The sequence below is a fragment of the Ailuropoda melanoleuca genome, chromosome 5, assembly GCF_002007445.2.
Source record: "Ailuropoda melanoleuca isolate Jingjing chromosome 5, ASM200744v2, whole genome shotgun sequence".
In the NCBI taxonomy this organism is placed as follows: Eukaryota; Metazoa; Chordata; class Mammalia; order Carnivora; family Ursidae; genus Ailuropoda; species Ailuropoda melanoleuca.
The window spans coordinates 123,345,386-123,357,893 of record NC_048222.1 but is presented as its reverse complement, the minus strand read 5'-3'; the positions used below and the strand labels follow the sequence as shown (position 1 = coordinate 123,357,893).

Below are 12,508 nucleotides of genomic sequence, written 5' to 3'. Positions count from 1 at the left end.
AACATGGATGCGCCTGGGGACTTTGTGTTGGATGAAATAAGGCAATCACAGGGGGACGAATACCATGTGGTTCTACCTATATGAGGTACTTAGAGTAGTCAAGGTCATGGAGACAGAGGTGAAGTGATGGTTTCCAGGGACTAGGGGAGGGGGAAGAGGGCACTAGGGAGTTTAGTTTAATAGGTATGGAGTTTCCAATTTTCAAGATGAAAAAAAGTTCCAGAGAAGGATGAGTTGTGATGGTAACATGACAAAGTGAATATACTTAATACCACTGAAATGTATACTTAGAAACGGCTAAGATGGTAAATGTTATATGTATATTTTACCACAATTAAAAGAAAAAGTGGAATCAATCCAAAGGTCCATCAATTGGTGAGTGGATAAACAAAATGTGGTTTATATCCATTCCACAGACTGATCAATAAAAATATACTCAATACTGATCTATGATGGAATACAGATGAATTTTAAAAACATTATACTAAAGGCAAGAATCCAGATGCAAAAGAATACAAAATGTATGATTCCATGTATAGGAAATGTCCAGAACAGGCAAACCTATAGAGTCAGCAAGCAGATTATTGATTGCCAGAAATAGGATGTTGGTACTGCCTGCAAACAGGCATGGGGGATTTTGTGGTTTGATAGAAATGTGCTGAAACCTGATTGAAGTGATGCTTGCACAACTCTGTAAAATTACTATAAATCAGTGAACTGTATGCTTAACGGAATGAGTTATACAGTATGCAAATTATACCACAATAGAGCTGTTGAAAGGAAAAATTCAAAAGAATCTACAGCTTTTTAAACTGAGCAAGGTTAGTGGTTAAAAAAATCAGTATCAAAAAGCATTTCCATTTCTTTACACAAGCAAAGGTCAGTAAATAAAATCAGAGAGATATTATTTATAATATCATAAAAATATTGATTACTAAAAAATACCAACTAAATCTAACAAAGATGTGTAAGACTTGTACAAAGAAATTAATAAACCTTATTGAGAGATGTTAAAAAAGATGTAAACAAGTAGAGAGATTCATGTCCAAGAGATTGGAATCTTTAAAATTTTAAATTATGTTAACTTGCTTCAAATTTACTTATAGATTCAATGTAATCCTAAAAAAAAATCTCATCATATTTCTTTATGGAACTTAAGAACACAATTTTATGAATATGAATTTATATAAATATGGAAATGTCCATGGCTAACAACAGATATTTTTGAAAAACTGAATAACAGGAGTGTTTCTATCAGATATCAAGTCACTTTTCTAATCTTGTATTTGTTTTCAAAAGGGTCTTCTAAAGTTATAATGAACACAGCACTATGGAACTGACACAGGATAGGCTGACAAACAAGTGAAAGATCAGAAGCTCAGAAAAACACACTCATATGGACACAAATTATGACAAAGGGGATACTGCAAAGTAGTGAGGAAATGACAATTTTGTCATTAAAGGTTCCAGGGATGAATGGCTACCACTTGGAAAAAATAGACTTCTACCTTACCCTATACACAAAATCAATTCTGAATTAAATAAAGACTTAAAGAGAATGTCTTTAGAGGTCAGGATAGAAAGGGAGTTCTTTTTTTTTAAATTTTTTTAAAATTTTTATTTTTTAAAGATTTTATTTCTTTATTTGACAGAGAGAGAGACAGCCAGTGAGAGAGGGAACACAAGCAGGGGGAGTGGGAGAGGAAGAAGCAGGTTCCCAGTGGAGCAGGGAGCCCGACCCGGGGCTCCATCCCAGGACCCTGGGATCAGGCCCTGAGCCCAAGGCAGACGCGTAACGACTGAGCCACCCAGGCGCCCCAGAAAGGGAATTCTTAAAATAAGACACACAAAGCAGTCATCATAAAACCAAAGAGATAAACATGACTCCATTAAAATTAAGAACGTCTGTTTATCGAAATAGAGGAGCAGGGGAGGAGAGAAATGATAAGCCACAGAATGGGAGGAGATATTTGCAACACCTCAAAAAAACGTAAACAACTCAAAAGAGAAATGGTTAAAAGGCCTGAAGAAACACTTCACAAAATAAATGTTCACAAGGCCAATAAACATATAAAAAGATGCTCAGGGGCGCCTGGGTGGCACAGAGGTTAAGCGTCTGCCTTCGGCTCAGGGTGTGATCCCGGCGTTATGGGATCGCCCCACATCAGGCTCTTCTGCTATGAGCCTGCTTTTCCTCTCCCACTCCCCCTGCTTGTGTTCCCTCTCTCGCTGGCAGTCTCTATCTGTCAAGTAAATAAATAAAATCTTTAAAAAAATAAAAATAAAAAGATGCTCAACTTTGGTAGAAATAAGAGAGGTGCAAGTTAAAACTACAATGAGAAACCAGTAGTCATTAGAGTACTACAATTTAACACATCTGACTTCATTCACTGAGTGAAGATGAGGATTATAAAAAATTCTCATATACTCTACTACTTGCAAGACTGTAAATAGCTACAATTATTTTGGGAAACAGTGAGGCATTTTCTACTAAGGTTGAAAATATGCATGCATTATGACTCGACAATTCCAGTTTTAGGAATATGCTAGAAAAAGGAATGTGTAGTTGTATCAGGATAATATAGAGTAATAAAAATGAATTCCATTATCCAGTGTACTGCTAATGGGCATTTGCATTTACATTTGGGGACAATTAGGAAAAATGCTGGTATGAGCATTCTTGCAGCAGCTATATGTATGATCTTAAAGCTATAGTTTATTTTTGCCTGGTTTCTTTCTTTCTCTCTTTCTTCTTTCTTTTCTTTCTTTCTTTCTTTCTTTCTTTCTCTTTCTTTTTCTTTTTCTCTCTCTCCCCTCCCTCCCTCCCTTCCTTCCCCCCCTCCCCCAAATGGGCCACATTGAAAGCTTGAAGAGAAAGAGATTAGTAATTCAGCAATGAAGTGCATAATGAAACTCTTAAACAGATCAAGTGAAAAATCAACTCTGTGGAAATAGTATTCCATACATGCTTAAACAAGAACTTTCTTCTGTGGTATTTCTTTCTTAGATATCTGTATTCATTATTTTTTAGTGTCAAGATTTGCTGCATCTTAAAAAAAGGAGATATATTTCATTACATAAACATTTGCTATTATAGAATTTATAAATTAGGAATTATTAAAGATGACATTTACTATTAATTTTTGGTTATATATCTTTATGTTCCAGCAAACATGTTCCTCCAAAATTGTTATTCACTGCCGAGCTTTGGATATTTTCTTCTGTAGTGTATTTCCCACCTTCAACTCTCACGCCAGATGTTTATTCCTAAAATCTAGTATGTTTCTCAATAATTGAAAACTATGTTTTGGTTAATCAAAGAAGTCTTTTGTTATCCTGAATTAGCTCACTGGGGAGAGTTTTACCAAAAGATAGATGACTTTCCAATCCAGTATTACCTTGTTAATATTATCAGTAGGTATTAAAGGAATTGAGTGATTATATCAAATAACCACAGCTACCGCTCACACCTGCCAGAATGGCTAAAATCAACAACACAAGAAACTGTAGGTGTTGATGAGAATGTGGAGAATAAAGAACACTCATGCACTGTTGGTGGAAAAGTAAATTAATGTGGTCGCCCTGGAAAACAGTTTGGAGGTTCCTCAGGAAGTAAAAAAATAGAACTACCCAACAATTTAGCATTTGCACTACTGGTCTTCCCCAAAGAATACAAAAACACTAATTCAAAGGGATACATGCACCCCTATGTTTATAGCAGCATCATTTATAATAGCCAAGATACGGAAGGAGCCTAAGTGTCCATCAATTGATGAATGGACAAAGAAGATGTGGTTTGTATGTGTACATATACATATACAATGGAATATTAATCAGCCAGAAAAAAGAATGAAATCTTGCCATTTACAATGTCATGGATGGAGGTGGAGAGTATAATGCTAAGTGAAATAAGTCAGTCACAGAAAGGCCATATGATTTCACTCATATGTGGAATTTAAGAAACAAACAAACAAGCAAAGGGGAAAAAGAGAGACAAACCAAGAAACAGACTTAATTATAGAGAACAAACTGATGGATACCAGAGGGGAGTGGGGCATTGGGTTAAATAGGTGATGGGGATTAAGGAATGCACTTGTGATGAGCACTGGGTGATGTAAGGAATTGCTGAGTCACTATATTGTACACCTGAAACTAATATAATGCTGTATGTTAATGAACAGGAATTAAAATAAAAACTTAAAACAAAGCTAATTGACAGCTGCAAAAAAACCCCACACCACAGCTACCAAAGTTTCATGTTTTCAGATTTACTTTGCATATTTTCACTAAAAAAGTATTTCACTCAATTTCTTTTTATGATTATAGCCCATCTGGTTTAATGTCACCAGTATGTTCTCCATCTTCCTCTAAGGTGATTCAAGTCTACTCTTTTTTTTTCATCTTCACTCTGTTTTGATCTTTTGTGTGTACCACATGTGGGGACATCTCTATTTTGTACTCTGCCTCAGTTTATATTTTGGAGGAAAAATAATTCTTGAGAATCACTGATTTGTCTATAATTGAAAACAACTATACAAATTTTCCTTCCCAGAGCACTTACTTTACAGGTTATTTTAAAAGCATGAATCAGAGCATTTAAGATGATTTCAGATGTAAGAATTTGATTTATAGGACATCTGTTGCATAAATTAAGGTGTTTTATTGGTAAAAATATTTAATCCTATATATTAAAATATCAATGTACAGAATCTAATATCTATAAAACTTAAAGTCTAGGATATCGATAATTTCTGAAGATGTTCTTTGATCTTCCTGAACTAATAAAATATCCTACCAAAAAATATGGATGATCTTACAACTCACACTCCTATGTAATAGTGGCACAACTCCAGGGAATCATGTAAAAATTCCTTGATAATAAAATGAGTATACAACTTGGGTGAATTATTTTTCAAAAAATCAAGTACTATTCCTGAAGTCACAAGTTGTAAAGGGCCTTAACAAGCTTTCTAGCCCAGATGAAAGCTATAGATAGGGTTGTGTAAAAACTATTTTGACAGACTCCAGGCAATTACATTCTACATTCTATGTGCTTCCTTTTGGCAAAGTACTTTGCTTGATACTTCAGAGAATACAAACTAAAATAAAACACATTCACTATCAATAATCTACTGGGAGTAATTAGTTGGTGTGTGCAAATTACATATACAATATAGCAAAGCCTAAGACATCCAAGAAAATATTTTAGAGGTTTAGAGTAGGATAGAGATTACAACAGTCAGAAATATTTCTCAGTAAAACATACGAATAGGCACAATAAATGAAATGTTTGTGTGTATGTGTATATATGTGTATATGGGTATGTGTGCACACATAAATAACTTATACCGTAAACAGCCTCCTGTCAGTTCAAGTCAGGTTTGCCACCAAAGCGTAGGCAGCTAACTTAGGAAAATTCTATTTTCAGAGTTTTTTCAAATCCAAAATTGCAGATAATGGATTACGAATCTTTATAAATTTTTTAAAGTCTAGAGTTTCCTCATGTGTAAAATGGAGAGTGTGATGGTTAATTTTATGTGTCAACTTGTCTGGGCCATGGTGCCCAGATGTTTAATCAAGCATTACTCTGGATGTTTCTGTAAGAATGTTTTAGATGAGATTTACATTTAAATCACTGGACTTTGAGTAAAGTAGAATGCCTTCCATAATGTGGGTGGACCTCATACAATTAGTTGATGGCCTAAGAGAACAAAAAGCTTACTTCTCCCAAGCAAGAGGGAATTCTGCAAGAGATGGTCTTTGAACTTGAACAGTAACAATGGCTCTTCAGGTCTCCAGCCTGAATGTATTTGGACTCAAACTGCAACTCCTTCTTGAGTCTCTAGCTTGTCAGTTTTCTCCCTCAGAAAAACTTTAAACTTGCTAAGCTCCACAAGCACATGAGCCAATTCCTTAAAATAAACCTTTTTACACTTACATACACAGACACACACAGACACAGACACAGACACACACACACCCACACACACCCACACCCTATTAGTTCTGTTTCTCTGGAGAACCCTAATACAGGGAATATTACAGCATTTACTTCATAAAGTTTTTGTGATCATTATATGAGTTTGTAAAGTGGCAAACAGTATATATTCAACAAGTTATAGCTATCATAAATGAAATCTTTAGACTGATGTTCATTTAAGTCTATTTTATATTATATGGTTTCCTATTTCCTTATGTAAACATTGTGAACTGCTCAACGTCATTTAATTAAGTTATGACAAACAGATGGTGGCAGCTTTGGACTACATCAACTTAGCTAAGCTGGAACTACATTTCCCAGCATTCCCTTCCCTGCCTGGTCCTGGGTTGGTGTTGATCATAAAACAAATTTGTGCAGCAGGCTCTGAAGGCTGGCAGGTCCCCTGGCACTGCGGCAACTCATACACATTGTTGCTAATATGTTAGGTCACTATGTTGGTGTGGAGCTCTACTTGGGTCCATAGCAATTCCATCTTCTGCCCCTTGGCAGATGTCCTATCTCAGCCTCTTGAGTCATGTGCAGATGCAATGGTAAAAGGCGTCAGCTTTCCCTGCAGGTCATCTATGGCAGTGTTGGAGATGATGAGATATAAATGAAAACAGGGTTCCAGTTTGTCCTTAGAGTTGCCTTCATTCATATCCAGGTTTTCTTCACGACTTCAAGCTAAGGCGGCCCATAGTGACTTTAGGCTTAATACCAGATGCAGAGACAACTGCACTGCACTGACTTCTCTACCAGTTCCTACAACTGTGTCAGACCTAATTCCCAAAATAAATCCCATATTCTATATGACTCAGAGTAGCTCTGTTTTTCTGAATAAACTGATACATATAGAAATTGGTTTCAATTCCAGAAGTAGTCCCAGAGGAATATAACCTCAGGAATGAGTACTCTAACTGGTTCTGGATTATCCGGAATTGGTTCTCTGCTTTGATTAGATTTAAAGGCCACTGGTAAAGAGTACACTCGTAATCCATGCTATGCAATGGCAAAACAGTTACTTAAATTATCACCTATATATGCGCCTATAAAGGATAAGTTTTTGAGTGACCAAGTAGTTAAGGACACAAAACACTATTGAATGAGGAGCATAATGGGACTTCTAGGTACACTGGACAACTTTGAGGATCACAATAAATAGCTCAGAGTTTTAAATTCTGAGCTCAATGTCCAGGTTAGGGACTTGAAAGCTATCATGACTACCTTAAAAGAAACCCTATCTCCTCTGGTTGCAAAGCCAAGATTTTTGATAATCAAATGCAAAGTCTAATCCTGTATGTGGCTAAATTATAACACAAACTGAATTCCTAAACTTGCAGGGTCTCTCCTTCCCTGAAAATTGAGATGGGAACATGTGTTCAGACAGACTTCAATGAAGCTGGGGCCTTGAATCCCTAAATTCCACCGTGCCTCCTTTGCCAGTAGAAGCAGTCCTTCCACACTATTTGGAAAGGTAAGTATATTCTCTGCCTAAAGAGTTTGTAACAGTCTCCTCTGAGGGAGTTGCTTTACAAGGAATAGGTGATTCCCTTCAGGATTTACCTCAGCATCATTCATTCATTCATTCACTACTTCTATATCTACAGCCTTAGTCAAGTTTGATAGGCTCTACGGAATGACCTACAAAACAAGACCTATAAGGAGGCAGAATACCCTAAAATCATTACACGATTCTGCCAATTGTATGTAAACAGAACCTGGGCAATATGTGCGTTAATGGATCCTAAAGGTGCTGTATTACAGTGGAAGAAGTAACAGATTAGGCCAAATTTTTCAATGTGGGCTTACAAAGCAGATATTCTGGATTCAGTGTGTTAGCTCAAGTATCTTGATTTGTTTGGTTAGTTGAACAAAATCTGGGTTTAAGGGTAACCTATACTGAATGATATTGAAATGTAAGAAATTACTTGTTATGGTGTAAAGCAAGGTTTGTCACCTTTGGCACTTCTGACATCTTTGGCTGAAAAATCCTTTGTTGTGAGGGGCTATGCTATGCATTACAGGATGTTTAGCAGCATCCCTGGCCTCTGTACACTAGATCCAGAATCATCCCTACATGTCTTTGGATATTTTCAAGACAAATGTACCAGGGAGGGGAGAAGCATAAAGTAATCCCCATTTGAGAATCAATAGTGTAGAGGAAGTTACCAAAGGCTGGGGGGAGATTGGAAGACAACGGTGAGGTTTTTTTATTTTTATTTTTTATTTTTTTATGTAAAAGCAGCTCATGCATCCTTCAACTCTGACCCCTCAGGAGGATCCAGAGGATATTTTCTCCAGAAAGACTGTGAAATACGGTCATGAGAGTTGCTCCAGTATCCCTGCAGAGCTCTGTAGTGGTTATTCACTGTGGAACAGAAATGACAACCGCTACCATGGAACTGGGCTTCCTGAATTCAATGCTGATGATAGGATTCTTGATGACAAGGGTGATGTAGCAGCCTTAAATCTCCAAAGAAAATGTGGTCATCATTACTAGAATGGGCAGCAGAGCTGAAGTAGTTATCAGGAGAGTATGATCTGCAGAGATCTTTGGGATTTGCTAGTTTGATCACTGTGACCCTAGAATTGAAATAGATGGGTGTTCTACTACTTGATTTGGAGAAGTAGAAAAGCAAGCCTGACTTGAATCACTACAAGAAAGTGTCACAGCCCTATAACCGTTTCTCAAACTTGAGTCAGGTCACAGACTCAAAGCCTCTTAAATAAAGAAAGGAGCTGCAGGTTCCTTTAAAAGGAATCTGTTCTACATCCATATATACTTCCTCCTGGCCTTCCCCTAAGGGATCTGTGAAGAGTTAGCAGGGTGACCATGCAGTGGGGAACAAGAAATCCTGACATTTTCAGGATTACTGGACACTGTTGTTGAAAAAAAATTCCTAGAGACCCCAAATAGCACTGTGGTCCACCAACCAGGAGAGGTTTATGCAGATCAGGTCATCAATGAAATCTTGGCTTAAGTCTCACAACAAGTGTGTCTATATTCCTATTCTGTGTTTATTTCCCTGGTTCTGGGATGCATAATCAGAACAGTCACATTGAGCAACTAACTGGCAAAATCCCTACACTGGTTCCCTAACCAGTGAAGCAAAGCTATTATAGTAGTAAAGGCCAAGTAGCATTTCATGAAGTATAGTGAGTAAAGGAGAAGCTTGATTTTCCCCTTTATCTTTTTTCAGAAAGATCTGGTTCCACAGCATCTTCCAAAGGTGACCAAAGGCTTTTTTTCTTTATTTAATATCACTCCGAAGTCATGGATTTTTAATATATTTGACATGTTTCAATTTACTGCAGATATTCTTTTTGATGTTCAAATTGTTCCCACATCAGCCAGAGGGGGCCTACTTAAGTTAGCTCCTGGGTCCTTCTGCCATGACCCAAATAATCTTGATACCTTCCTCCCCTTTTGCTATATTAAAGTGTTTTCTAGGGTCACACTATACTTTCCTATTCTAGATCTGTAATCAATCATTTCTCTAAAGAATCCTGGGTTTTTTAAGGAAAGAAACCATTGCAACCGAATACTGGTCACTCCCTCTAAAATCCCTTTAGTGGACAGAGCCAGGAAATACATGTTTTTAAGAGTATAACACATCATGAGTTCCCATAATATTCCCAATTTCAATGCAGAAATACAAGTTTTTTAAAATTTCTTTGAGTTTCTTCCCTCTTATTATAAAAATCTTATTTAAAAATCTTATTATAAAAAATCCCTCTTAAAATAAAAAGTTTCAGAATAATAACACCAATATTATTTTTAATGATATAACTACTAAAAGCAGTTTATGGTTTTTTACACTTTCTTTTATTCTTAGGATTTATCTCACTAGGGATATACAATCTAATTACTGTGTTTAATGTCACTTGAAATAATTTATCTGTGTAGTTAAGCCATCAACTTGTACACAATTAAGTTCATTTGTTTAATTTTACTTTCGATTTTTAGGTTTTTAAAAAATTTTGATTTAATTTAAAAGATAATTATATGAAAATTTATATAGTTTCAAACCCAAGCCTTGTAAGACAAGGTTCATTCAAAGAAGTCTAGCCTTTATCCTTTACTCCTTTCTCTCTCCTCATAGATAACAATTTTAATTATTGTTTTGGTCACCTCTCTATTTTTAAGAAGAGAGTATGCACATATGTGTATGAATGTAGTGTATGTATAGCATGCTTGTATATATATGTACACACACACACACACACACACACGTACACTTTCCCCTCTTTAAGGGCAGAATACTATACGTACTGTAAAAAAATTTGTTTTTTTCACCTAATATATTTTGGATACTGCTTCATGTCCCAGGATTTTGTCTGGGATTACACTGAGTCTACAGATGGCTGGGGGGGGGGGCGTGTTGTAAACAAATTTATAATATTGAGTATTCTGATCAATTAACCGGATCTCTATTTAGTTCCGCCTCCTTAATCTTCCTGATATCATAGTTCTCATGTAGAAGTCTCACACATTGTTAGGTTTATTCCTGAGCATCTGATGTTTTTTGATGCATTGTAAATTTTACTAAAGTTTTGTTTTGAAATATTTGTTGCAGGTATGTAAAAATACAATTGATTTTTGTATATTTGCATATTATCTATTAATTATTTTGTACTTACTACATATACAGTCATGTTGTCTGTGAAGAATGACTGTTTTCTTCCTTCCTTTCTAGTCTGCATACCTCTTATTTCATTTTCCTGCCACAGTGCATTGATAAGGACTTCTGATATAAATATTAATAACAGTGGTAATAATGAACTTCTTTGTTATCTTCCCAGTCTTCAAAGGAAAATTACTAACATTTTTTTTTGCCATTAAAAATGTTTGCTTTAGAACAGATACCTTTACTAAATAAAAGAAATTCTTTTTTTTTTTTTTTTTAAGATTATTTATTTGACAGAGAGACAGCCAGTGAGAGAGGGAACACAAGCAGGGGGAGTGGAAGAGGAAGAAGCAGGCTCCCAGCGGAGCAGGGAGCCCGATGTGGGGCTCGATCCCAGGACTCTGGGATCACGCCCTGAGCTGAAGGCAGACGCTTAACAACTTAGCCACCCAGGTGCCCCAAAATAAAAGAAATTCTATTCCTTGTTTGTTAAGAGTTATTTTGAAATATAAGTGGATATCAAATTTTATCAAATGCCTTTTCTGTATCTATTGAGAAGATCTTATGATTTTTCTCTTTTAAAAAAGTTAATGTGATAAATTATATTAACTTATTTTCAATGGTTTTAATACTTTTGCATTCCTGGGATAAGGCCAAATTGGTAATAATTATTTTTGTTAGTTCTTTAATGCTCTTAGTAGATACTTTTTATAATTCATCTAACTTTTTTAGTTGTGGTGGAGGTTCAAATTACCTAGCTCACCATAAAACTGGAAACAGAAATTCTCTTCTTCTCTTAAATTCATTCTAAATACATTTTTACTCCAGCATTCTAACAAAACTGCTCTTATCATGGTTAACAAAGACCATCAAAGGGTGGCAAACTGAAAGGTCCATTCTCTGTTTTCACTTTACTCAACCAATCAGTAGCATTTTATAAAACAATGGTTAAGAGCATATTGTCTTTACTGGTCATTTTGTTAGTTATGTGACTTTGAACAAGTTCCTTAACTCCCTCAGCCTCAGTTTCTCTATCTGTAAAATGTAAATGATAATGTTATCCACTTTGTAGGGTTGTTGTCAAGATTAATTAAGCACACATAAGTTGTTTAGAACAACAAACATGTTATGTGCTAATAAGTAAATATCACCTATTATTATTGCTTATACTCCTGAAAAAAAATTTTTTTAACCATTCTATCATGATTCTTATTTCTCTGGATATTCTTTCTCATTCTCTTTCAGTGGAATTTTCATCTCTCTGGACTTTAACTTTTGGAACTCAGTCCTCAGACAGCTTAATGTATCTGGACTTCCTTTCTACAAGTTCTTATCCCACGACTTTAAAAATCATGTGTATGTTAAGGATTGCCACATTTATGGCTACTGCTGCAATCTCTTCCCTGAACTCCAAACTTACAGACTCAGCTGACTAGTTGATATCCCGATTTAAATGTTTTCCAGGCAGCTCATATTTAAAATGGCTCAAACTTTTTTTTTAATGATCTCCAACCCTTTAAATCTAATCTAAGTTACATTTTATATATCGATTATACAGTACTTGCCTACCTTCTCCATTCTACCCTTGCCCCTCTACAGTCTATTCTTCAAACTGCAATCAAACTGATTTGTTGAACATTTAAGCTGATCATATCACTTTGCTCAAAGCCTTCCACAGCAACCCATTGCATTCAGCATAAAAGCTCAAGTACTTTCTGGGCAGGGGTCAGCAAACCTTTTTCTTCAAGGGCCACAGAGCAAATACTTAGGTTTTGCAAATCAATCAGATTCTGCTGCAATCACAAAACATGCTATGCCTACATGCAAAGAGTATTAAGATTCTAAACTGCTGTGTCCAACAAAAATCATCATATTTTTGGAATGTGCATAAAATTTTCAA

The 12,508-nt window shown here is 35.8% G+C and overlaps 1 protein-coding gene across 8 annotated transcripts in view; it reads right to left on the bottom strand.

The window, feature by feature from the left end:
• The window catches only part of SCLT1 (sodium channel and clathrin linker 1), a 210,684-nt gene that overhangs the window by 54,325 nt on the left and 143,851 nt on the right, over positions 1 to 12,508 (bottom strand). Inside the window, exon 20 of one of the 8 annotated variants that reach the window (XM_019806218.2) lies at positions 4,173 to 8,563. The exons of the other annotated variants lie outside the window; for them this stretch is intronic. Within the exon in view, the coding sequence (XP_019661777.1) occupies positions 8,398 to 8,563 (166 nt within the window). The 3' untranslated portion in view covers positions 4,173 to 8,397. Of the gene's footprint in view, positions 1 to 4,172; positions 8,564 to 12,508 lie in introns of those variants that run through there. 8 annotated transcript variants of the gene reach the window in all.